The sequence below is a fragment of the Cydia strobilella genome, chromosome 12 (assembly GCF_947568885.1).
Source record: "Cydia strobilella chromosome 12, ilCydStro3.1, whole genome shotgun sequence".
In the NCBI taxonomy this organism is placed as follows: domain Eukaryota; kingdom Metazoa; phylum Arthropoda; class Insecta; order Lepidoptera; family Tortricidae; genus Cydia; species Cydia strobilella.
Window position 1 is genome coordinate 13,143,886 of NC_086052.1, and position 27,570 is coordinate 13,171,455.

Here is a 27,570-nt window from a genome sequence, read left to right on the forward strand (position 1 = left end):
CTGGTATTCTCGTGGGAGAATGTACCAGTTGCGAGAATCCATAGGCCAGAGAAAATTCGTGAGCAGACCTCCCCGCGTGGTCGGTGGACCGGGAACCAAGCCACTCAACGTGGTGGGCATTAAAGTCCCCTAAAATCACCAGCTCTGCGGAAGGGTACTGCTCTAGAAGTTTGTCAGTCGTCGATTGCAGGTGCTGGAAGAGCCGGGTTGTCTCCGTGTTTCCGCTATGAGACCTGTACAGGCACGCGTAGACACGAGTGTGGCCGCTGTAGTCCACACGCACCCACAGAACTGACAGGTCCCTGTCTTCAAAGGCATGGAGGCGGCGACAGCAGACCTCCTGCCGGGCATACATGCATACACCAGCGCGTCTCATGAACTTGTGTTCAAGTGTATAGCCGGGATATAGTAGTGGAGGTACTTCCCCAGTTGGGCTCTGCTCTAGATCTGGAATGACATTCGCTGTGTTGTGCCCTACCACACAAAGCGAGATGACATTCACAGTGCCCATACCTCTCTTTTGGACGTACTTTAAGGACATACCCGGGTCCGGACGTAGTTTAAGGACATACCCCGGGTCCGTTTCGGTGTTCAATTGATGCAAAACTACGAGTACACGCATATCGACTGGCCAGCAAATCATGCAATCGTCTATTCTCTCTTCCTCAAGGATTAGGACAAAAAATAATTGAAATGACTACCTATTTCTTTCCTGTGGTTTTTGGGGTTCCGTACCCAAAGGGTAAAAACGGGACCCTATTACTAAGACTCCGCTGTCCGTCTGTCAGTCTGTCTGTCTGTCACCAGGCTGTATCTCATGAACTGTGTTTTTTTTGCGGACAAGTGCGTGTCGGACTCGCTCACCGAGAGTTCTGTACTTTTTTAGTATTTGTTGTTATAACGGGAACAGAAATACATCATCTGTGAAAATTTCAACTGTCTAGTGTCTAGCTATCACGGTACATGAGATACAGCCTGGTGACAGACAGACGGACAGACAGACAGCGGAGTCTTAGTAATAGGGTCCTGTTTTTACCCTTTGGGTACGGAACCCTAAAAACATCCTCTGTTGACATCTACTCGTGTATACGCCGTATAAAAGTAGAATATGCCATTATTGTGATGGAATGCACCTGACCTATTACAGCCATAGGTTTACGGCTCACCATACTCGCATAAATATATACGGTTATGGTGCTATAAAATATATAATTCCATTCGATAGATACAGATACCTGTCCTTAAAGGTAACTTCAATAACGGCAGGTACTCGTGCCTCCCATTCTGATCGATCGTGAAAACACATGGAAAGTATTTTTTTATTTACGAATAAAGATGCTTTGCGAAAAACAAAATCATTTGTTAAAAAACAGAGGGCCTATCTAAAACATCAAAAATCGAAAAACGTTATCTGCCTCTATCACTCAGCACTCTTAATTCGAGCGATAGAGAGACAGATAAAGAAATATCGATTTTCGGGGAAGGGCCCCCAGAACCTTATTTTTCGCTTTTTTATATTTATATTTTATATTTTGGAGATCCAACAGCTATCAATACAAAGTAGCACCAATTCATAAGAGATGTAACACACACACACACACACACAGGATCACACTTGTAGCTATGAATACATTCAAGTTTACTCAAATGAAACGTGTCGACGCTCGGGCACATCAACACACAACTTGTTACAACTTTTACACGATTTTGTACAGGTCATCATAACTTAAGACACTTATAAAACAATCCTTTAAAAATCATTAACGCTTCTAATTCTGAGCTTGTTATTTATCAGAAGAAGCGTAAAGTTGGCAAAGTATGGTAAAATGGTAGACACTGGATCACCCCATTTTCTAATGCCCGTACCCGTATCTCGAGTAATAACAGTGATACATACTCGTACCTATTTGATTTATGAACTATTGTATAGTGCGACATAAAATAGTAGAAATTACATAAAATGGAACTAAAAAAATCCCGTACTAAATAGTTGCCATGTTTTTACGTCAAAAATGTGACAATTACGTAGGAAGTGATGCCCTTAATAATTTTCTACAGTTTTTTGTCGGACTATAGACATTATTCAAGTTTTATTACATTACTTATGTTATGTTATACTTCAAAATCTAAATTTCGAACTATTTAGTGCCAGTAACGCTTTTAATTAATAATGCGAATTGACTCACTTTGCAACAGGGGCTATAGTGGTGCACTGAATCACCCGGTGGTCTACAGTAAATCAAATATGGAAATCGTCTGCTAAATTATTGGACTAGTTCTTTTTTATGCTCAAACGACTTGCGATCTTCTCGAAAATAAATATTTGATCAATAAATGGACTAAGTAAAAGTAAAAAACAAAAAATATAAATTTTCTAATTTTACATGAGGAAAAATCCTAATTAGACAAGTTTTAAGCCCCTTAACGTTTCCAAACTTCTCCAGGCAGTTTTAAAACAAAATTAACTTCTTATTCCCAAGAAATTTTTTGCATTGTCAGGGTTCCTTTAGTGAGCTTTGACCCACTGTCAACCTGATTCAGTCGAACGACTGTCGGCCCAGTTCTCAATTACAAAATAAAATAAAAAGAGTCAATATAAACCAAACTAAACCAATTAAACTAAACTTTATAAACTAGTTAACAATAAAAAATGTAAATGAATTCATGCAGTTATTATTTCGCATAAACACATTAAACTTGTATAATCATAAATATTTGCCTACGCAGGAAATTCACTTAAACAGATCTCCTTGTCGTTGTGTTCACTTTATTGAATAATAAACTTAGACTAAAGACTTGCTGCCAAGGAAAAAGTATTAGAAATATTTTGCGTTTTCTCAGAATTCGCGATAATTACTTACTGTGCACCACCAACCCACTGTCAACCAGCTTACCCTACCTATACTACAACCACTTCTCTTCGAATCCTCTAAAATGAACCAACTAATTGTTGTGATACAGTCAGATCAAACTAAGTCTGCATGGCATTTGCAATGACAAAGTGGGGAAGTGCCATCAATCATAATCAATATAAAATTTCTATAAAAGTAGAACGCTTATAATGACATCCTCCACTTTGTTATATTCTGTTCAAGTCGGTGCAAAGTTAGTTTAGACACTATACTGTTATAAACCCGTGGAGCGCCCTACACGTGTGTCCGTAATTAGCATAGAGTAACTTATACTAGAGCGGTACTGGCATAGTAAATTTTGTAACCCCAGTAAATTCACTGCCATCTGTCGACCGACTTTAAAACTAAAAATAAATATTTATAAAAATACGATAAAATGTATTTAAATATGGATAAATGATTTTTTTTATTTGCATTAATTATTTTTATGATTTTGACCCATGTTCTTTCACTGATATGCGTTAAAATTGTTAAATAACAAACGAAACCGTCAACGCCATCTATACGACAGTAGGCCAAAGCTAGTAGCGCCCTCTGAACGAGAATCAAATTTTCTTGATTTTCGAGGCACGTTTTTTCCTTAGACTGTATCCATCTATTACGGAGTTATATCTATCTTTGGTAATTAGTATAGACTTCCATCATAGACCTAGCATTACATAGATGCGGCCTACCGCGTGCGCCCGTAAGGGATAGACATAGATGACGTCATAAACGTGGGGATACCATATTGGTAAAAATTACCCCAATATTTGATATCACGTTGGGGCGATTACCCTGGAGGCAAAGTTTGACGGTATTAAAATTGTTGAATAAAATGTCAATGGGACGGCCCATCTTTTTAGGCGTATGAACAATGAAATACCTCCTATAATTCGCGCAGGTGGTACAAAACTAAACATGTTTAGTAAATAAAACGTAAAATAAAATGTATTATGAGTTTTAATTTTAAGAAATCACAAATCACAATCACATTATTCACACCAATTAATGTACACCACATTTAATCTTCACAACATTTGTTTATTTTATTTTTTGGAATTAGAAATACGAAAAAACTTCGAGGTCAAAATTACCCATAAAATTATGATATTTTCATCTGGTATCCCTAACATGATTGTTATGCAGCTAAATTAAGAAGAAGATTATAAACGGCTGACCTCTGACTCGTCTGAGTAGCTGACATATTACCACAAACAACCTACGTAATTTGGGCGGATGATTTTACAAATAATGTTTTGTTAATTTGCGTAAATAATTGTGATATTTTTATTGAAATCGTTTGATTCTACATTGCTTTGAGTGTAACGTAATTTTACGATGTTATTACCACATATTGCGTTAAGAGGAAGGTGTAAAATACCGTACTTACGTGTGGAAGGCTATGTTCTCATATTTTTGCTCAGAGCGGCTATTACAGCCAATTACAGAATAATTCACCATTATTTTATCAATTCAAAACGCTAACCATCACTATGTTTTATAAGAGAAAGCACAATTTCATAGAAAACAACAATAATTAAACAAGCAACGAACAAGCATGACATGTCACGTACTTATTTGTTTGCCACAATTTCGGTTGTGGCAGCGGTGGAAAAGTGAAACTATGACAAAGACAAAAAGTAATGTCTCTCTGTCACTACTACTGAAAGATACATAAGACTATCCCGTTCGGTCATTTCGCCCCACCCCTCATGACCGATCCATGTTATACTAGATTCATGTAATGTAACGATTGTCATATTATCATTAGTTATGATTATGATTTGGTTTTTCTCAGAAACGCGTAACTTTTCAGGATTGCCATAAAACAAACCTAACCTAATCTAACCTATCCCTACCGATCCCTATCCTAATCTAGCCTATTTCGTAACATAATTGGAGCATCATGTACAGAAGTTGTACAGAAGTTCAAGTACCTTGGCCACTGGGTAACAGAAAACATGTCAGATAATGATGATATAGAGAGGGAGCGTAGGGCGTTGTGTGTTCGTAGTAACATGCTGGCCCGCAGATTTGCTCGTTGTAGTAATGAAGTGAAGCTAACGCCTTTTAAAGCATACTGTCAAACATTCTACACCTGCATTCTGTGGGTCAGTTTTACGCAGCGGGCATACAGCGCCCTGCGCGTGCAATACAATAACGCGTTTAGAGTGCTGTTTGGGCTGCCGCGTTACTGCAGCGCGTCAACTATGTTAGCCGAGGTGCAAACTGATAGTTTCGACGCAATACTTAGAAAACGGTGTGCGTCATTAATCAACCGTCTTCGCCACAGCCCAAACAGTATTCTAAACGTGCTGGCGCAGCGCTGGGACTCGCCTTTGTGCGCGCGCTGGGTTCGGCTGCACGAACCGCCGCAGGCCGCACCACGCCGTTTTTAATTTAAGTAGCTTATATGTTTGTTTTGTTTGTTTTTATTTTATTTTATTTTTATCACTAACATAGATTTATAAGTTTTGCTGTGCCTTGTACTAACAATAATATGGATTTTTTTATTCGAAATAAAAATATTGAATTGAATTGAATTGTACTCGAGCGAGTGCAGAACCGGTCCGAACAGAGCGGCCGGCCGGCAGAACAATAGGATAAGGAAAAAATGTGTTAATATGCGCTCAGTGCAACGGTGTCGGATTGTTGTAATTTAAATAATAGATTACTTAAATTGAGCATTTTATGAACTTTCCTATGTTGTTGTTATATTTTATTATTGTATCAAATCTACTGCGGATGGTGTACCGAGACAAACCTTACTGGTTTAACGGTACTTTTGTAATTAAGTTGTATATTATGTGTATTTAGTGTATTTACCTGATTAAATAAATAATAATAAAATAAGGATAACCCGAAGAAAATCCTGAAAAGTTAACGGTTTCAGAATTATGACTAATGATAATATGACAATCATTACATTATGACTTTCAATAATTATGTCAAACAAAGGGACCCCTTACCTATTAGGTCAGTATCATAACCTTTGTGCTTCTATAGAGTCTTTAGCATGGTCAGCGAATCCAATAGCTATGTAAATTAACCCAACCTACAGCCTACAGTCTAGGGCATTCGCTACCGGCTTACAGTTACAGTGCGTAATACCGTTCCGCTTGAATTTAAAAAAAAAGGAAGTTCGTGGTTTTAAGAAAAAGGGACTGTTTACTTTTTTTTTTAAGTAACAACAGTCAGTATTAGTTGCCTGTGGAAAGAAAAGTACAGTCAGCGATAAAAGCTTGTACCAAAAATGAAATTTTTGCCAAAAACTTATTTTCCAAGCTTTTTACTGTATGTATGTATGTACTGGTCAAATCTTGCAAGTTAAATTTGACCTTCCCGACTTCCAACGAAGCTGGCATACATAATATGCATATTATGCAAGACAGGTGATAATGCAATATTATGGTACCATCGAGCTGAACCGATGATGATGACAGGTGGCCATAGGAACTGTTATAAAAGAACGAAACCTAATTGTGTTTGGGGTTTTTAGAATTGTCTCGATAAGTATTAGTAACCTCAGTCATAATAACTGTTCTACAGACAAAGTTTTTTGATAAACGATTGTTTCTAGAGATAATATTATATCATTTCCCTTGGGTGGTTCTCTTTAAAAGGAGCCTTTATTAAAGTGAGTTTATCTGGGTCCTATTTGTGGACTCTCAAATCTTACTGGGACCTTCTTGTATCTAACCGTTTCAAATATACAATTTTGAATAAGTAAATATATTTTATGAGTTGTAAATTATTTTGTGGGTTTAATTATATAGGTAGTACAGGTAGTACTAAATAAAACTCCCACTTTATGTTTTTAGCTTTCGTGGACAGCATTTTACTCATATCCTTTATTTTTGCAAATAGTTTAGAGTCGGAATAAAAACAAAAGTTACTTATTTGTATATTAATTTATCGGTCTAGTAAAAATTGTACAGATTCCCTACATATGCCAAAGATACCTATTCTCCACCTGTGAACTCTTAGGTCACACAGTAAGTTGTAGTTAGTATAGGGTGCAAAATTTGTAATTTTATTGACCATATGTTTGTTTAATCATATCAGCCAGTTTTTCTCCGATCATTATACAGGGAGCATTAATGTTGCCACGAGTAATACTTGGCATGACACTCGCGTCGCAAATCCTTAGCCCTGTAGTACCCCATACTCTCAATTCAGCATCTACGACGCCTTTTCCTTCAAACCCCATTTGGCAAGTTCCCGATGGATGCCATTGAGTTGAGGCAGTATTCAAAATGTGGCATTTCCAGTAATCACGAGTATTAAATTCTATATCAACACACTGAGGTACCTCCATATTTACAACCTCAGAATTTAAGCTCTTCATATACGTGCTATTTATAACGTCCAAGTAATCCTGTAAATATTTTGCATGATTCTCCAAATCTGTGTCACTTGCATAGTAATTAAGGAATATTTTTGGAGCGACTTCAGGATCGTTCTTGCTCAACTCGACGTATCCTTTGGAATCTGGATGCAGAAGTGTTATTGTCGTGAAAAGACTTGCCTGCTCCTGGGTCGCCTCTGCAACAGCTTTGCAGATCTTATCATCCAGGCCAAGTGTGTAAGTACACATCAACGTCGACATAATTGAGCCGGCTGTAAGTGGTAACACCGATGCTTGGTATTCTGGAACTGTGCTGGCATCTGATAGAGCAGCAAACCCTAAAATGGCAGGCGGAAATTTGTCTAGATTTTTAAAAGCTTCAAGGTTCTGAGTTACTGATTGGGCTCCTTTTTTAGCTGTTACCATAACTGGTGCTAATGCATGGTCTTGTAAGTTTTGACCGACTAATGGCGAGTCTAACAATACTTCAATGCCCTTTTCAATCAAATGGTGTTTAGGTCCGATTCCCGATAACATTAAGAGCTGGGGGGTATTTATAGCACCAGCTGATACGATTACTTCCTTGGTAGCGTAAAGACTAATCGTTTGCTTGTTCGGTAATTTCACTTGTACTCCGGTAGCTCTATTAGTTTTATCGAAAAGTATTTTCGTGCATAAGGTGTTTTTGAGGACAAAAAGATTTTCTCGATCTTTGATTGGTTTGAGGAATGCCTCTGCAGTGCTTTGTCGTCTTTCGTCAGCAATCGTGAACTGAGGAAGTGAATAACCAATCTGCTCGTGACCATTTGTATCAACGAGGATTTTATGTTTTTCTCCGAATGCCTCGAGATAATTTTTAGTTTCTTTTTTCCAAGTCGATCGTGTAATTCCCAAGGGGCCGTCAGTATTGTGCAGATCAGCTGAATCTGATTTCAAGACCTCCGAGCTTTTAAGACCTTCGCTCTTTTTAAAGTAGTAAGTGACATTGTTCCAATCCCATCCATCGGCTCCCAGGTTGACCCACTGCTCGAAGTCGGCCTTATTGCCTCGCACGTAGAACATATAATTGGAGCCACTGGAACCCCCAACCATCTTGCCTCTAGTTAAATGGATGGTTTTCGTCTTGTGAGCCTGGACGGAGTAACCGTCGTTATCACTGTAGTAATTCCAGTCATAGTCCGTAGAGTAGTCCAACAAAGGAAACAAGCCGGGAATCTGGAATAGGGGAGAATGCTATGTGACAAGTGCAACGGTTACAAGCTACATCTCAAAATTACGTTAGTATACCTCTATAATAGTTGAATATTTAAAAATATCAGTACTAGTTGGCAACCATGCAAGTACTGCCCTTTGGAGTTTCAAATATGATTATTAAACGGTTATAATATAATAATCGTATTTTATTCGCAGTTTTCTATCTCGCCCGTCAGCCCTACAGTAATGTCTTCATACAGTATTATGTTATGGTCCTTAAACGTAACAGGACTGATTGGTTTTGTGGCTTTTTAGTACAGTAGCGTAAGTTGACCCATAGTTAACTATTAATACTGGATAGGAATGGAATCGATTGGCATAAAAAAAATTGCATGTGAAAAATAAAAGTTTTCATTTTCATACAAATTGTATGGGATAAGTTTTCCTGGATGTGTGGCTTTTCTAGTCGTTCATTTTTTTGTCCCATGCAAGCTTTTGATCCTGGATATAAATGGGATCGATTGGCATCAAAAAAAAGTTTGTCAAAAAATGACCTTTCTCTCGCACCCTGTATGTTTTTTCCAAAATCTGTAAACGCCAATCTTCTTTAATATGAAATCGAGGGAAGTTCAAGTTCAGTCATCTAAGACCGTTTTCGCGTAGCAGCACGGGATCTGGTAGCTGCTCTCACTGACCCGTTTAGAAATTCCACCCTGTATACATAGTTAAATGCTAGGTTAATCTTGGTCGGGTTATCCTATGGAGGTAGGTAATATCAGCGTAACCTACCACAGAGTCAATAGGTGGGTTGTCTCCGGCTTCGATAAGCAGCACCTTCCAGTTGGCTATCTCTGAAAGGCGGGCGGCGGCCACCGTGCCAGACGACCCAGCGCCCACCACGATGAAGTCAAACTTATCTCCATCTGTGTATAATCGTGTATGAGATCATTATATGATATAGGTATTTAAACATTGTAATTGTATAAAAGCAAAGATAGATATAACTCCGTAATAGATCGATACAGTCTAAGGAAAAAACGTGCCTCGAAAATCAAGAAAATTTGATTCTCGTTCAGAGGGCGCTACTAGTTTTGGCCTACAGTCGTATAGATGGCGTTGACGGTTTCGTTTGTTATTTAACAATTTTAACGCATATCAGTGAAAGAACATGGGTCAAAATCATAAAAATAATAAATGCAAATAAAAAAAATCATATATCTATATTTAAATACATTCTATCGTATTTTTATAAATCTTCATTTTTAGTTTTAAAGTGTGTCGACAGATGGCAGTGAATTTACTGGGGTTACAAAATTTACTATGACAGTACCGCTCTAGTATAAGTTACTCTATGATAAAAGTCAGCAACTCGCGTAAAAGTTGTTTAAAACTTTTAACTCCATTTTCTCTAATACTTTAGGGTTTGAATGTCAATGGAGCTCCATAACATTAATTAAAGAATATAAATTATCCAAATTAAAAGGCCCTACCTTCGATAACTTAGGTATATATTCTGCTTCAATATATAAATAACGGACAATATCTATCAAGTACAATTATTATGTAGATTCATAGCGTTAACTAAATATTCTCATAGTTTCAAGTAGATTAAACCTATATATCCTACAGTTCTAAAAAAACTAATCAGTTCTTACATAAGATACAAATACCTACCCATATTTTGATGTAGATGAAATATTTGTACCTTTCTCTATGAGGGTGCGTAGCCAACGTGCCAATCGTTAACGCTCCGTAGCGAACGAAATGCAACTGTCACTGTCGCACTAATATGGAAGAATGATAGAGAGAAATAACTTCTCGAAAACAGCGCTAACGACTTCCTTGAAACTTACAATATAGGATAAGGTAGGCGTATCGTTCGCTGGTTAGGTGGTTTACACACAAAAATTTGTTTTTCCGGCATTTCTCTCGAAGTCCCAAATAAGGAAAACGCCTAGTGTTTATCCATTCCAATAGTTTATAGCGCTGTGACAGTTCTTTTGCAAGGAATTTAGATTTAAAGTGGCAACTGTCGGAGCAGTGTCCAAGCCCTAGTCTTGACATTCAAGTTACTTACCGGAGACAGTTGCCTGTGGCGGGTAGTTCTCGGCACCGAGATGCAGAACCGTGAGAGCGGCTAGCGCGAGTTGTATCAATTGGACCACTTCGGGAATAAGTGATACCTCTAACGTCGATAAAAATGGGCCTAATATAGACATCTGTAAATAACAACATCAAAATCTATAGGTTTGTCTAAATCTAGCGATAATGTTTTAATGAACAGTTTTACATATTACTACTCCTTATCGACAGCTCTAACTTTCTACGAGACCAAGAAGTTTGATGCCGTAAATATTTCTAACCCAGCGAGTTTTGAGGGGAATTTGTAGGACCTACCTAATATTTCGTTAAGATAATATTTAAAAAAATTTAGTTTTTTACAAAACAAAACAAAACCGACTTCAAAAATAAAATATTATCCTGTATATAAGTAAGTATATGCGTTACCAACTAATATTATTGAAGTCAGTGCCACGTTAAATTTTGAAGCGTGCGGCTATATGTCCTACGGTAGATTAGTCTAGTCTACAAGTGCAGTGGTGAAAAATAGAGATATTAGGATATTACTCCTAAAAATACATGTGATACCTCATTGGATTTAGAATGATGTCTAGAGAAATGTATTCGAAGCGTTTATTGCCACATAATTTTTTTTTACAAAAAACCGGCCAGGAGCATGTCGGACCATGCTCAGTGTTGGGTTCCGTAGTTACCCTTCCGTCATAATAGGCTAAACTGGAGCTATAAATAAATAATAAATAAATTTTAAATAAATTTTATAGGACATTCTTACACAGATTGACTAAGTCCCACGGTAAGCCCAAGGAGGCTTGTGTTATGGGTACTCAGACAACGATATATATAATATATAAATACTTAATATAAATACATAGAAAACACCCATGACTCAGGAACAAATATCTGTGCTCATCACACAAATAAATGCCCTTACCGGGATTCGAACCCAGGACCATCGGCTTCACAGGCAGGGTCACTATCCACTAGGCCAGACCGGTCGTCGAAGTATAGCTAAGCTATTAGTATACAAGATTGTTAACAAAGGGAAGAAATGATGCTTGGTGCCTCTCACCCAAGTTAAACAATCTACTTTTTATATCGAATACGAGGAAACTAAAAAGACACGGCAAATTAGGATAATCAGTACTTAATTAAAGTGTACATAGACGTATTGGCCATGATTTTTTCCTTGGAACTTACTTTCAATCGGAGACTGCATGTCTGGTCATAATAATCCATAGCGAAAAACATTAAATTGCAATATTTATGAAAACACACATATTTAAGGAAACTGCAGTAATTATTTGTTTATTTGTTTATTAGGATCACCAACAGAAGATACAATTTACATACTAGTATTAACTTCAAAAAGGGCACATTTTTTATTGATCCCCCACTTACAGGCAATCACAGCATGCATTATTATATTAATTTAAACATTAAGTCAACAGTAACACCTAGAAAAAGACTTAGTATATATTACAAAAATCTAGACTAAGTATATAATACTAATTAACAAGACACCTAATAGTTAATATTAACAATAACTAAGGTAAGTTAGCCGAGCTAGCTGAGGTTGTCAACAGACAATAATTTGTTTTTAAATAAGACTTCACTATCGTGAAACACATCCAAAGAAGGAACATTATTAGCATGCTTGTTGTATAGGCGAGCCAGGCGAGGCAAAGGGGAATGAGCTAATAGTTTAGTTCGACTACGACGCACATAGAGTAAGGCACAAGGGTAACGTGGCAAACGAGACGGCACTTTCAGCCCTATCTGACTAACCATATGCATGCAATCAATCTTGTCGTTTAGAAGTTTGTGCAAGAACATTAGGTCCAGCAAAATACGCCTACTACTAAGAGAAATCAGTTTAAATTGTTTAAGTCTTGTGTTATATACTTGGCAGCCTGTTCCATAGCGATACGCAAGATGTCTAGTGAACCGTTTTTGCAATCGTTCAATCCTTTCAATATGTATTTTGTAACTTGGGTTCCAGATAACGCTACAGTATTCTAATTTACTCCTTACATAACAGTTAAAAAGGGTCACCATTGTAGAACATTCTTTGAACTCCCTAGCACATCTTAACACGAACCCTAGAGATTTAATATATAATTTAAGGCAGCATTTATTGTCTTATCTATGTGACTCACAAAGCGTAATTTGCTGTCCATTGTGACATCCAAATCTCTTATTTCCTTGACCTCTTGCAAAGTTTCGTTGAGAATAATGTACTCTGATGGTATAGGATTTCGTTTCCGACAAAATTTTATGTGGTAACATTTACTGGGGTTAAGTACCATATTGTTAGTCCTACACCATTTTACCAAAACGTCCACATCCTCTTGTAACAGATGGACGTCCGATTGGTTTTTTATTACCCGGACCAATTTTAGATCGTCAGCAAACAGCGATACAGACGAATTATTGAATTCATGGGTAATGTCGTTAATAAATATGTTAAAAAATAATGGCCCCAAATTAGACCCCTGTGGTACACCGGACAATGCAATATAACAGTCAGACTGAGTGCCTTCTATTACCACGGTTGAAAGCCTGCCCTGAAGGTAAGATTGGCACCAATTAAGTAAACTACCTGCAATGCCGAAATTGTGCAATTTATTAATTAAGATATTGTGATTAACCTTGTCAAAAACCTTCGAAAAGTCAGTGTAAACCGCGTCTACCTGATGACCACCATCGACAGCTTCAGTAAGGTTAGTGACGTAGCTAAAAAGATTTGTACAAGTCGAGGCATAAAGTGATTTGTCAATTAAAGCATGAAAATCAGTGGGATTGCCTGTAACTTTTTAATTTTTTACTTTTTAGTTTCAAAACTGCTAATAATCATTCAGCCAATAAAACTGTTTCAGAAAAAATAAATATTAAATAACAATTGAATGAGTAAAATAAGCAATTTTATCTTTTATTTTTCTTTATTTACATGAATAAAGCCAAATATCTTTAAAAACCCATTTAATGTCGTAATATCGTACTATAACTGTGTCTTTCTTAAGCTCTATTTCTACGATTTTTTTTCATATTTTTGGACCCTTGGTTAGAGGGGGGGGGGGCACATTTTTTTTCTTACGGAGCGATTAATTCCGAAAATATTTACTATCAAAAAATGTTTGTTTCCCCCCTATTCGTTTTGAAATGCCTATCCAACGATACCCCACATTGTAGGGTTGAAGCGAAAAAAATTTTACCCCCCAGTACGTGTAGGGGAGATACCCTAAAATTATTATTTTTTAGATTTTATTCTACGACCTTGTTGGATTTATTGATTTATATATCCATGCACAAATTGCAGCTTTCTAGCACTAAGGATCACGGCGGAGCAAAGCCTCGGACAGACAGACAGACGGACGGACATGGCGAAACTATAAGGGTTCTTAGTTGACTACGGAACCCTAAAAAAGGGTGGAAAAAGAGATTTCTTATTTCCCCAATATCTCACTCTCAGAGTATTAATATTTAAGAAATCAGCATAAAATATTATTAAAGTGAATCGACGTAGACGAAGCCTCAACTTGATAACTTTATGCCACCTAAATATGCAATACATTTATCTGCGACATCGATATTATGAATATCAACAGTATGCCAAAATATGGGTCTGGAACTTCTGGATTATATAACTCTGCGAAGTGATTGCATGCTAGATGATACTACGCGAAAGGTAAATCTGCCAAACGACACTTCTGCCGAGTAACATTATGCAATACAAAAACTTTCTGCAATACAATACTACCCTTACTTTCTTTTCTTTTTTCAAAATGGCGGAGGTTACATTTATTCAGTTGTAAGCTTTGCTCGTGATTCGCGAAGTCTACAGCTCACAGAGCTAGTAACTTGGCTCTGAATGTTATTAGTAAGAAAGTACAGATGTACATATTATGATTTTTAGACATACTGATTATTATTGACAGGTATTGTTACTATTTGACTTAGCACCGACTGCAATTAAACATTCAGTTGGTAACAGAAATACTTAAACAGGAAAATATTCGAGGACAAAATACGAAAACGAAAAAAATACCTTTTTTGAGTTCCTACTCCTTGTCCGCGTCTTTGGTTACTAAAACCACAATTGAGTCCTAAATTCTTTTATACTGTACCCCAAGTAACTGTTTTACACTTGTACAAATTTTAAATTCACAGTGCATAATAGCTGCCAAATTGGCTTTGTGATAAGATAATACAGCTATGGATTTCAAGGTTCAATGCTTTAAGAGCAAGATTAAATAGAATATTCTGATATGACTATTGTGCATTGTCGCCTGTACAAATAGTCTAGTCAGATCACTATGTAACTTTCCAAATTTATTAATTTATTTTGTTAAATACATTAGAAATCCGTACCTAAAATTTGACAATCGGAATCATATTAATTACCTACTAAGCTTACGCTATCCGTTATGGAATGTAGAGTTAAGGAAACGAATCTTCATGTATCAAAAAGTGTAAAAGTGTACAGCAGTTAGCTGTAAATAATAGTTCGAAATCTGTCCGGTGGCGCTAGGGTGGCACAACGATATGACATGAAATTAGACTTCATTGACGGAATGAAGTGCGCTGTCAGTGATTTAAAATTGTTATTTAAATGTTTAAGATATTTATTTTAATAACGATTTAGGATTTCATATTTCGCAGATTTAAAGTCTTGCCCGCCTAGGAACCAAGTGCTAGGTACCTTGCAGTCAAACTAGCCGCCCCTTTCTCAGTACGCATTATTTAGACTGCCACCCCTGTTATCTATTAGCCACCGCCGCCCCGGGCCTGGGCTTACCAGGCCTTGGGGCAAAGCCGCCGCTATATAGGATATATATATAAATTAAATAAATATGGGAAAAGTTTGCGTCGTAAACAGTTGCCAAAGCGGGCGTAAGGTGAAAAATCTGAAAAATGTTACGAAGTCCATAAAATTTTTCCGACCAACGGTAAGTTTGTAAAATATTTAAAAATAGTATTAAATTGTTACTTTTATATTTTTTTTAGTAAATTAACAATTTTACTTCAACCATTCTTCATGTTTCTTTAATTCCCAGACTCCAGCACGGTTAGAAAGTTGGAAAAAGTCGTTAGGAATTGCATTAAAAGCAAATGATTATATTTGCCATCTTCATTTTAAAGAAGAAAATATATACATGTACGACAAGTTAACTATTAAAGGAGAGGTCAAATATATTCCTACACAAAGAAAAACGCTTAAGGAAGAAGCTTCTCCCACGATTGAGCATCAGTTTATTCCCATACTTGAACATGAACTCCAAGCTAATATTATTAATGTAGAGGAGAAATCTTTCGAACCATCAACAACCACCATCAACCCCAATCAACCTAAGCAGCAACAACAAATAAATTCCGAGCAGCAGGAATTATCAGAGGGTCAAAATACTTCTAATAATGTAATGGATTATGAAATAATACAACAGGACTTTACAGAACCATTGTTGAGTCAATATCAGGATACCGATGTAACAATTAAAATGAGCCCAAGAAGTCAATATTTTGAAGACATGAATGAAATGTACATTTTTTTTGGAAAACGCTCATTTAGCGTGTTCTACATTACGCTTACGAAGTGTCCATTGCTAATATACAACTCTCAGTGGATTTCGGTCTCCAGGCACAATTCTACCTGGAGAGAGTACTAGCTCTCTATTACGCCTCTACTACTCTCACATGTGTTTATATGTAGTCTGGCTAATGAAAGATGAACCTGAAAAAACGCAACAATTTCAAAAAATCTGTTGCAGGCAGCCCTTTGATTACAAGGATTGCATAATTTTGATCGGTATCGGTATAAAGATTATGCAATCCTTGTAATCAAAGAGATGCTTGATATATACTTTCATTAGCCAAACTGTTTTGTGGGTATTGTTTTGTGACTATTTTTTTATATATATTTTACTTTTATATTCATGTAATGAAAACCTAAAGTAACGTTCGTGCTTTATTTATTGCTAAATAAGTTTTATAACAAAATATATAACTGTTAAAAAGATCTAAGTAATAAATAAATGAATAATATTATTGTATTTTTATTTTATTTGTTAGGAAAATCTACAAATAATAAGTAATAAGTTAGGTAATGACATAGAATCAGTGAGCCAATTACAAGTTTCCATTGGTAGACTAGGTAGATTATAGGAAAATTTTACACAGATCGACATACTCTCACTAGACGATCATATATATAATTTTAAATTGATATATAAGTACTTATATAGGTACATAGACAAAATCCATAACCCAGGAACAAATATTTGTAATAAAAAAAAAACAAATAAATGCTCTTGCTTTTACCAGGATTCGAACCCGGGACCTCCTGCTTCATAGGCGGGGTCACTACCGACAAGGCTAAGAGACCGTCAAAAATTGGTCCTCGATTGCATTGTGGCGCCACCTAATTACTGTTTTTTACAGTCACTTTTTGATATATGAAGATTCGTTTCCTTAACTCTACATTCCATACTATCCGTCCTTCTGCCTGTCAGCGGGTTTTATCTTAACAGTATCTTAAGTACTGTTATAGGTAGACAGTTGAAATAAGAAACTAAATAAAGCGGTCAAAATTTTAATAACCTAGCTCCTACGCATTATGCCGAAAAAAAAACATTTTATACCAAAAATACCTTACACCGTTTTGCAAAAGAGCTGATACTGCTGGATAGAAGTTTAATATTTTTATCAAACATATATTGGTAAAAACTACCGCAAGGAGACCCGCTACCACGTAAAAAACCGCATCGAAAGGTCTATCCGTTTGAGAGCTACGATGCTACAGACAGACAGACAGACATTAATATCGTCCAAGTCTCATCATCATCATCATCATCACTTAAGAGCTTTGCTCTTGTCGGTGGAGTAATTGCCAGTCCTTTCTTTCCTGAGCCAGTCTTTTGATTTGCTCGTACGATGCATTTTCTTTTACTTGGCTCAGGTATGTGATTCTAGGCTTTCCACTCCCTCTCAATTTTTCCTTCCAGGGTTTCAGGGTTCCAGGGTTTTTTTAGGATGTCCAAGTCTCAAAATACTTAAATGTCATAATAGTTATTTGTTATACAAGGGTGCAAAGTTGTATTTTACCCGCGAGTGTTTCAACACACGAGAAGTAAAATACATTTGCGCCCGTGTATAACACAAAACTTTTCACCTCACTATAGCGAGGAAAATGCAACATCCATTCATTTCTTTACGATATTATAACAGAAAACTCTGGAAGTTGTGTATTTTTACGCGAATCGGTGAGAAAAGTTTTTAAGTAAAAAATTTGTTGACAATGTTGACATTTCTGACGTATGAAATGTCAACGATGCGTTTTGAAATTGCATCGACTCAACTTGTGCGTTCAAAATTATATTTAACATCATTATAAAAAAACAAACGTTTCTTATGGAATTTTAAGGTTTATGACTTAAAATCATTAAATAAAGCTAAATTTGGTATTTTTCATTAGATTCTCAAACCATTTATTTAATGATAATTAATATCGAACGAATCATTATCATAAACGATTTACGTTTTGTTATCTGTCAAGCTACTTAAACACGCTCCATCCAAGGTCAAATTACTTTCCCCACTAGTGGATAAAACGCGTTTTTCCCCGCTTGTATTGAAGGATAAAAGACAACTTTCCGAGCTAGTGAGGGGAAAAGTATGTTTCATCATTCATTGTTTTGCTGCAACGCACACAGCAATTCTACGGTTTATTTTTTTAAGTTTTGTTTTTTCTAGTAGTAATAGTCTTCATTTTCTCCCTGGATATGAACATTATAGAAAATGTTTTGATTTAATTTGATGTAACATTTATGTTCACCACAGCTATGCCCTTTCGTTTGATTATTTCGAATTTTTAAGTATTTAGGACTAGAGCAGTAATAAATTTTACATTAGAAACTTGGAAACTAGGTAGGGCCCGGTGTGGGACGCGACGTGCGTAGATACCTTCGCACAGTCCCATATCCAGACGACCCTCACCCAGGCCGGCGGTGCGGCTGACCAGGCCCAGGTTCTCAAGCGCCGCAAATACTCGTCCTTACTTAAGGCCTACGAGTTCGCGGCGCTCGCTGTAGAGACACTGCATGGGCCCTTGGTCGGCCGACATGAAGGCCTTAGTAAGGGCTCTGTCGGCACGGCTGATTGACACCACGGAAGACCCCAGGGCTAGCGCGTACTTCTCGCAACGGTCCACAATTACCTTCTTATACAGCACATGGCGTAATTTTATCCACTAAACAGACCTTATTATGGTTAAAGCATTTGATAACCCTTAAAGCTGTATAGGTAAGTAGCAAATATACCTTTATTATATCACTTTGCGTATTAATGGTAGTTTTCAGAGCTGTAATGCAGCTTTTAATCAGCTCTAAGCTATTTAATTATCACGGAGAGCTACACCTACAGCTGTAGGACCACGGCTTTGTTCTTATAAGTGTCTTATTACGCATCGAGCATTAAATAGAACTAAAGTGAGTAGTTATACAGTTATCTGTGCAACTTGGGTAGTTCCTAACTTACAAGCAAAAACTCGCAGTTCTTACGTCTGCACCGGCAGTTAGGCTGTTAGTTATCTTGCAATTATGCACCGTTGGTGCAAATTCGTCGAGCTCGTCATGCACGGAATACGATCGAAAAACTTGTGATATATATTAGTGTTCAAAACGCGAAAGTTTTAAATGTTAGATCAAAAGACTGTCAATAACGTTAATAATCGATTAATGAAGCAGTTTTTATAAAATGGTCTGAAAATCGTTCCGGTGATTTTGGCAGAGAGGAAACGACATGAAGGCAGAATCCATTACTAATTCCTTCAAGGCTGCGAGCAATGACACCTGCAACTAAATATTTTTTCAAGTCTCTGACGCAATTACAAAGACAATAGCCCCACGAATATCAATAACACATCTGGCATTCGAATATTTCGAATCCACGCTACGATTATTAAAATTAAACAAATTAAAAAAGGTGACAAATTAAACTGTGTATTAGATAGATTAGGTTAGGTTAGGTTTGTTTTATGGCAATCCTGAAAAGTTACGCTTTTCTGAGAAAAACCAAATTATGACTAACGAAAATGTGGACAAACAATACATTATGACATAACTTTATGGGAAACAATAATAAAGACCCCTTACGTTACATACAACGTAGAAATCAAAATAAACCTTAAAATCCCATTGTGGGTTAGTGGTACGTTAACACTTCTGATTTGTGGTGCTTCTTCTCGCATGGTTACTCTAAACTATTACTAACACACCAATGGAGGTACTTGCAGGTACTCTGACCTAACCAGTCCTTTGCGATGTATCCTCTATGACGGTCTCAACCCAAGTGAACGAGCCTGGCCAAGTTGCTCCGTGTCCCACCACTTGCTAAAACTACCGTGTTGCCAACAGTATAATGTTATTTTCCCAACTACCCCTGTATTAATCGGGGTAACGTAATAATGTTCACACAGTAGAATATACTGCTATATTATTCTACTGCTATATTTAATGGAAACATAAATAAATCATGACACTGTAATGCTGTAATGCGACATGCTAAAGACGGTTAAATTTGAGGCGATCGAATAAAAGTTTCACTTTAATAAACGTCTTAAACTCCATTAGAACTTATTTTTCAAAACCTTACCACGTGTAGATAAGTGGTGATAGGATGTCATTTAGCCTATAACATAATATAATATTAATAATATACTAACTATTCATTAAAATACGCTTTAAGTAAACTTGTTTAGAATTGGTTTTTCAAAAGCTCTAACCATGGATATTTTTTAGGGTTCCGTATCTCAAAAGGAAAAAACGCAACCCTTATTACCCTTGTAAGATCACTCGTCCGTTTATCTGTCCGTCTGTCACAGTCCATTTTCTCCGAAACTACTGGACCATTGAAATTTGGTATACATATGTATGTGTATGTTGTGTGTATGTATGTACTCCGATTGCGCGAGCGAGGATTAAGTACGTAAGTATGTAAGTTTGTGACCTAAAGACGGACATGTAATGTAAACCAATGAATTTTAAACACGGGGGCCACTTTTGAGGGGTAAATGACAAAATTAAAAAAAAAATATTTTTTTAATATATCGTGTTACATATCAAATGAAAGAGCTCATTGTGAGAATCTCAAATAGATATTTTTTTTTTTTAATTTTAGGATAAACAGTTTAGAAGTAATTCAAGAAAATAGGCAATATATGATCCCCCCTTTATCTCTTTCTAATACACAAAATAGTTCTTTACCTATAGATGACAGTAAAACCTATTAGAAATGTGCAGTCAAGCGTGAGTCGGACTTAATTACTTAGTTTTTGATCCGACCCCTACGGGTTTTTAAGGGTACACAAATTTATCGCCGAAAATTGTATTGCCGATTATCAGTTCCCAACCGTCTTTTCGCATAATTTCATTTCGCGGAATGGTCATGTGCCAACTTATCAAAAGATTTTGTTTTACTTCTCAACCTCACAGTTACCAACTGTACGTTTAGTCTGTGTTTTATAAAGTCACTTTTCAAAGTGCCACGTTTCGAGAAGTAGAATGGTTTAGTACGCGTAATATTCATTTCGCTGTTTAATGTTTATCAAATGTTTTATTAAGTTTCGTTATGTAAAAAGATACGCAAAATTATTAAAAAGTCGATTCTAGCACTCGCCGGCCGCTACCGCGGCAAGCCCCCTTCGCTCCCTCGGCTTCCTGCGCTGTTTGCACACGGTTGACCTAACATGCTCCTCCTCGCTTCGCTCGTCGTCGCACCTACCTGTACTCTGGCACGTATAAGATTTCTGTTGCTATATTTATTACAAATTCATATTTGTCTCAGGAAAGTTCAAGAGCTGGGTTTCTGCCAAATGAACTTAGTTTAAGTAAAAAGCTGCCTCATGTATGAAAAGGGAACTGTTAGACTGACGAAACGTTATTCGTTTAATAGTTGTTTGGCCAAGTAAAACATTTGACAAATGATAAGTATCCCAAAAGTTGTGAATCATTATAATAATCTGCTTAAAAATAATTCTGCCGAATGAAACGTTGTCATACAAAAATTTGGCAATAGTTAGTTGTCAAAGTGAATCATCGACGAAATGTTGGTTAGCAAGTGAAATTCGGCGAAAAGGCAGGATACCGATTATTTTACTTCGATATTTTTAAATTATATGGACTGTATTTTTAAAAATTATGACGAGAAACGAAACGGTATATCGCGGAACTTAGGATAAGCTGGGTCAACTGTTAGAACCACTCACCTTGCTGAGCTGTAGATGATGGAGCAGCTCGCGGCGATGGCTGGCACAGGGTCCTCAGACTCTTGGATCGTTTGGACTTTCCTTGAACCCGAATTACCTTGACCAGCGTCGAGACCGCAATGAGCTGGAGAAGCACTTCTTTAATTGAACAGCCTTCCACAACGTTTGCACACGATTTGCATATAAAATCGAACCTTTTAGATAAGCGAGACGATAATATTCCACGAAACAATTATGAACCAAATTAACTATCTTACCTGCAGACAAACTGTGAAAACAGTTTAGCAGGAAACTGTACCTATATAACATAATGTATAACTTTTAAATAATAAATCTCTCTATCTATCTATCTATCTATGCGAAAGTATCATTCGACTAAAAGTTTTCTGCGATACGTGTTATGCGAAGTGTATTTCTTACAAATAATATTCTGCCAGATGAGGGGAACCCCTTTCAAGTAGTGTAAATGAAAGTTAGACGAAATCAATTTTCTCCAGAAATTACTTCAAAACAAATGACAACTTAAACAATCTACAACATTTGCTGAAACTGTTCTTATACATCATTTTACATTTATGCTCTAAAATCGTTTAAAGACATTTTTTCACTCACGTTTCACATAAAGAATACATTGTTTAAATTGTGTAATGTACGGAACCCTTAGAACGCGAGTCCGACTCGCACTTGGCCGGTTTTCTTTCAATCTACAATCTAACCTACCTTTACCTTGTCGTTTTTATAGTGAAAAACTACGTTTTACTATTGCACGTGTTTTTGAAAATCGTGACTTCTCAGATCTAAAATGATGGCAAACTACTTTTCATATTATAATTAGTAGTTATCTATATATATAAACGTAAAAGTCCTGACTAACTGACTGACTGACTGACTCACTTAAATCAACGCCCAGCTCAAAGCGTTGGACCTAGAGAGCTGAATTTTTCACAATAGATAGCTTTTATGACGTTAGTATCCACTAAGTTTAGTGCGGGACTTGAAACTTCGTATAAAGGCATATGATTAAAATACTAGAAAAGTGATTTCAGCGTTTTTGAAAATTCATCCCCTAAGGTGGTGAAAAAGGGGTAGAAAGTTTGTATGGAGGTCAAACATTTTTTTAAGTGCGCGACTTGAATCTTTGCATAAAGGCATGTTTTTTAGAATACAAGAAAAGTGATTTCAGCGTGTTTAAAAATTCCTCACCTAAAGTGGTTAAAAAGGGATTGAAATTTTGTCGTGGTCCTAATTTTATTTTAAGCTAGGTACTAGAAACTTCATAGAAATATATAAAAATAAAAGAGAAAAAAACTTATTTCAGCATTATTGAAAATTCATCCCCCAAGGTGGTAAAAATGGGGTTGAAAGTTTGTATGGAGATCAAATATTTTTTTGAGTGCGGGAATTGAATCTTTGTATAAAGTCATATATTATTAGAATACAAGAAAAGTAATTTAAGCGTTTTTAAATATTCATTCCCTAAAAGGGTTAAAAAGGGGTTCAAAGTGAGTCTATTACAAATGCTTTGAAACTTCTTAGAAAGGCATTGTATAAGATTCCAAAAAAGTTATTTCAACGTTCTTAAAAATTCAACACCTAAAGGGGTTAAAAAGGGGATGTAAGTTTATATGTGGTACGAATTTTCTTTTAAGCTAGTAACTTGAAACTTGGTAAAAAGGGCATTATATTAAAATTGATTACTTACACCGTTTTTGAAAAGTTTGTATTAATAGTTTCGGGAGCGAATATTTTTTTAAATAGTGGACTTGTAAATCTTCTAAGAGGGTCGAGAGGGATTATAATAAAATAATAAGTAATTAATATAATAAAATAAGTATAAAATAATATCTATGCGTTATTGATATAAATGCGTTAATTTTAATTTATGTTCCTAGTTATAGTTTAGTTTTAAGAAATACTTGCTGTGCCCTAACAGGGTTCATGTGTGAACGTACCCTAATGTAACATCTGTTTTGTACCACATGATAATAAGCAATAAATTATGAATTATGATAATATCGGGAACAATTTTTTTCAGTTAGGGTCTTGAAACTTCGTAGTTTGTGAAAGACAAATTTCATGGGTTGTATAATTATTAACAAATGATTAACCGTCCCTACTGTTATCTTTTGCTGCATAATGTTCTATATTATGCTCATGTAGAATATATAACCACCAACATACAAATCCACGCGTACGAAGTCGCGGGCAACAGCTAGTCTATATATATATATAAACGTAAAAGTCCTGACTGACTGACTGACTCACTTAAATCAACGCCCAGCCCAAACCGCTGGACCTAGAGAGCTGAATTTTTCACAATAGGTAGCTTTTATGACGTTAGTATCCACTAAGAAGGGGTTTTTCAAAATTCATCCCCTAAGGTGGTGAAAAAGGGTATGAAAGTTTGTATGGAGATCATAATTTTTTTTGAGTGCGGGACTTGAAACTTCGTATAAAGGCATATTATTAAAATACTAGAAAAGTCATTTCAGCGTTTTTGAAAATTCATCCCCTAAATGGGTTAAAAAAGGGTTGAAAGTTTGAATCCATTACAAATACTTTGAAACTTCCTAGAAAGGCATAATAGCCGATTACAAAAAAAGTAATATTGACGTTTTTGGAAATTCATCCCTTAAGGTGGTGAAAAAGGGGTAGAAAGTTTGTATGGAGATCAAATATTTTTGTGAGTGTGGGACTTGAATCTTTGTATAAAGGCATATTATTAGAATATAAGAAAAGTAATTTCAGCGTTTTTAAAAATTCATTCCTCAAAAGGGTTAAAAAGGGGTTGAAAGTTTGTATAGGGTACAAATTATATTTTAAGCTAAGAGTTTGAAACTTCGTAAAAAGGTATTTCATTAAAAGAGTAGAAAGCTAATTTCAGCGTTTTTGAAAATTCATCCCTTAAGGTGGTGAAAAAAGGGTAGAAAGTTTGTATGAAAATCAAATATTTTTTTGAGTGCGGGACTTGAATCTTTGTGTAAAGGCATTTTATTAGAATACAAGAAAAGTAATTTAAGCGTTTTTAAATATTCATCCCCTAAAAGGGTTAAAAAGGGGTTGAAAGTGAATCTATTACAAATGCTTTGAAACTTCTTATAAAGGCATTGTATAAGATTCCAAAAAAGTTATTTCAACGTTCTTAAAAATTCAACCCCTAAAGGGGTTAAAAAGGGGATGTAAGTTTATATGTGGTACAAATTTTCTTTTAAGCTAGGAACTTGAAACTTGGTAAAAAGGGCATTATATTAAATTAGACGAAAACTGATTACTTACACCGTTTTTGAAAACTTTGTATTAATAGTTTCGGGAGCGAATTTTTTTTTAAATAGTGGACTTGTAAATCTTCTAAGAGGGTCGAGAGGGATTATATCGGGAACAATTTTTTTCAGTTAGGGTATTGAAACTTCGTAGTTTGTGAAAGACAAATTTCATGCGTTGTATAATTATTAACAAATGATTAACCGTCCCTACTAATATATTTTGCTTCATAATGTTCTATATTATGCTCATGTAGAATATATAACCACCAACATACAAATCCACGCGTACGAAGTCGCGGGCAACAGCTAGTCTAGGTATATGTATGAATGGCATTTATAATAAATCTAGATTTTCCGGCTCTGCTTTAAATTTTAATACTTAGAACCTCAAATGACACCTGCATATATAGATACAACATTTCAATTATTTTTGGATTTCCAACGTTTCATTAAGATGAAATTTCCCGCGGTGAAACAATTCCCTTTAATAGGAGCCTCTATTAGTGTGAGATTTCATCTGGGCCCCATTTGGCGACTCAGCAACCATACTCGGACCTCTTATTCTCATTGCTGACGGTTGTTAGCCTAAGAGAGACCCCACACTATTGAAGGTAGAGGTACCCCACACTAGCGTCTTTTGAGCGTTGGCGTCTAGTCAGCGCTATGGAAAATGACGTCGTTGCGCAGTTGCGCCAACGTTGCGTCGAGCAGCAGCCATAGAGTTGGCCCTAAGCTCCAATGTAGTGTTGTCTCCGATTAAAATAATTTGTTATCGATCTTAGTGCGTTTTTAAAGCTAGAGTCCCTCTCAGCTAACTTTGCCCTGATTTGAACAGAACAAAGTGTGGGCGTGTCATAATAGACATCACATTTTCATGTAAATTTAACATTAATGATGCTAATGCCTCACGTGTAAGTTTTACAAGTCTTAAGCGAGGTTTAGACTATCAAGAACTTGCATGCAATTTACGTTACATTGCCGGCTATTAAGGTAAATTGCATTCAAAAGTTTGATCAGATACTGCAATGTAATGAAAATTGCATGCAAGTTCTTGCTATAGTCTAAACCTCGCATAAAGCGTCAACACTGGCCATACATCTCTGGCCATTGGTCCATATTGGTCGAGCGCTTGTTAAACGCTGTTTTACACCTGTAAACTTGTAGCTTTGTAATATGGGCTCCTGGCGTCTATTTCACCATACTGACAATTGACACCTGACCTGACATTGACAATTTTCTCTACGTTTTTGTAAGACGGTACAGCACAATACATTGTTGAACCAACAATTGCCATTATTGCCATTGACAATAGGTAGGGAATATTACGCGAAACTCTGCGTAGGGGGCCCCACTACCACAATCTGAGAGTCTATCGCGAAACAAGAAAATCGAAATTTCGTTATCTAACATAATCTCGGTCACTTGCTAATTCGAGCGATAAAGAGGCAGATAGCGAAATTTCGGATTCGTGTTTCCCGGTAGGTCCTCTGTAAACAAACCGCCTTTACGACTCGGCCACGACTTTGCGCGACCGGCGACGGCGGCGGCGATAACCATAGGTTGGAGCGGAACACAGCGATCGGACCTTTCGTTCCCACCTATGGTTGTCGCCGCCGCCGTTGCGAATTACGCAAAGGCGTGACCGAGCCGTTATGCATCAATGTCATATTTTATTATCTCAGAAAACTTATCAAAAACCTGTTAAAAGGCTAGTGCTGCACTCTGGTGGCAGAATATTGCAGGAATAGGGGATATCCCCTATTGTCTCAATGTGAAACATGGGTCTGAAGATCACATTTACACTGGTCGTACAGATTGCGCTGCATAAAAGTTAGATATAGCAGACCACTAATGATTCGAAATTGAGACGTTTTACCTCACTCATTGACGGAGTTGACTTGGGTGAAATGGGTAAACTTTAAGTGTCTGATCTCCTGGGGTATCTTTTCATTACACTCGTAAGTCATTATGCCACAGGAACAGGAAGGAAAGGACATAGGTATTCGACATATTATCTTATACCTTTAAACGAGCAATTCTTGTATCTATCTATATATTTATTTCGGGGATCTCGGAAAGGCTCTAACGATTTCGATGAAATTTGCTATATGGGGGTTTCCGGGGGCGAAAAAACGATCTAGCTAGGTCAATCTCTGGGAAAACGCGTATTTTTGAGTTATTATTTGTTTTCCGAGTAAAGCTCGGCCTCCCAGATATTACCCTAGATTATGGGGATATTCTTTAAATTCGTTTTTTCTTACAATTAATTACAGTTGTAATTAAATGCCTTTAAATAACTGCAAGTTGCCATGGCATAATTTTTTTAATGAAAATTAAGTAAGAACTGATATGACATAGATACAGGGCCCCTATTCGAGATGCACAACTGTCAGTTTCGGCATCCACATCAGTTCAACAGTGGTATGATTCGCCAGACCAGGTGTAAAAAAAAAAACTGGCGATCTGTTTAGGGGCATATTCTGTATTATGTTCTGATTAGGAAAAAATCTAAGAAAATTCTTTTTGTTTTTG

General features: G+C 36.4%; 2 protein-coding genes across 2 annotated transcripts in view; both read right to left on the reverse strand.

The window, feature by feature from the left end:
• LOC134746188 (inositol hexakisphosphate kinase 1) overlaps positions 1-27,570 on the reverse strand; it is a 356,169-nt gene that overhangs the window by 52,260 nt on the left and 276,339 nt on the right. The window lies entirely within an intron of this gene.
• Positions 6,686-21,935, reverse strand: LOC134746184 (ecdysone oxidase-like). The gene is made up of 4 exons (XM_063680504.1): positions 21,776-21,935; positions 10,514-10,655; positions 9,226-9,359; positions 6,686-8,457 (listed from the first exon to the last, which is right to left on the reverse strand). The coding sequence occupies exons 2-4, from the start codon at positions 10,653-10,655 to the stop codon at positions 6,928-6,930; spliced, it is 1,806 nt and encodes a 601-aa protein (XP_063536574.1). The 5' UTR covers positions 21,776-21,935; the 3' UTR covers positions 6,686-6,927.

Bases quoted from the DNA above. Each gene is read 5' to 3' on its own strand.
- LOC134746184 (XM_063680504.1), bottom strand. From the start codon at position 10,655: ATGTCTATATTAGGCCCATTTTTATCGACGTTAGAGGTATCACTTATT. The intron at 9,360-10,513 runs GTAAGTAACTTG...GATTATACACAG, and splicing joins GCCACAGGCAACTGTCTCCG to ATGGAGATAAGTTTGACTTC. The intron at 8,458-9,225 runs GTAGGTTACGCT...CCCCTATTCCAG, and splicing joins ACCCACCTATTGACTCTGTG to ATTCCCGGCTTGTTTCCTTT.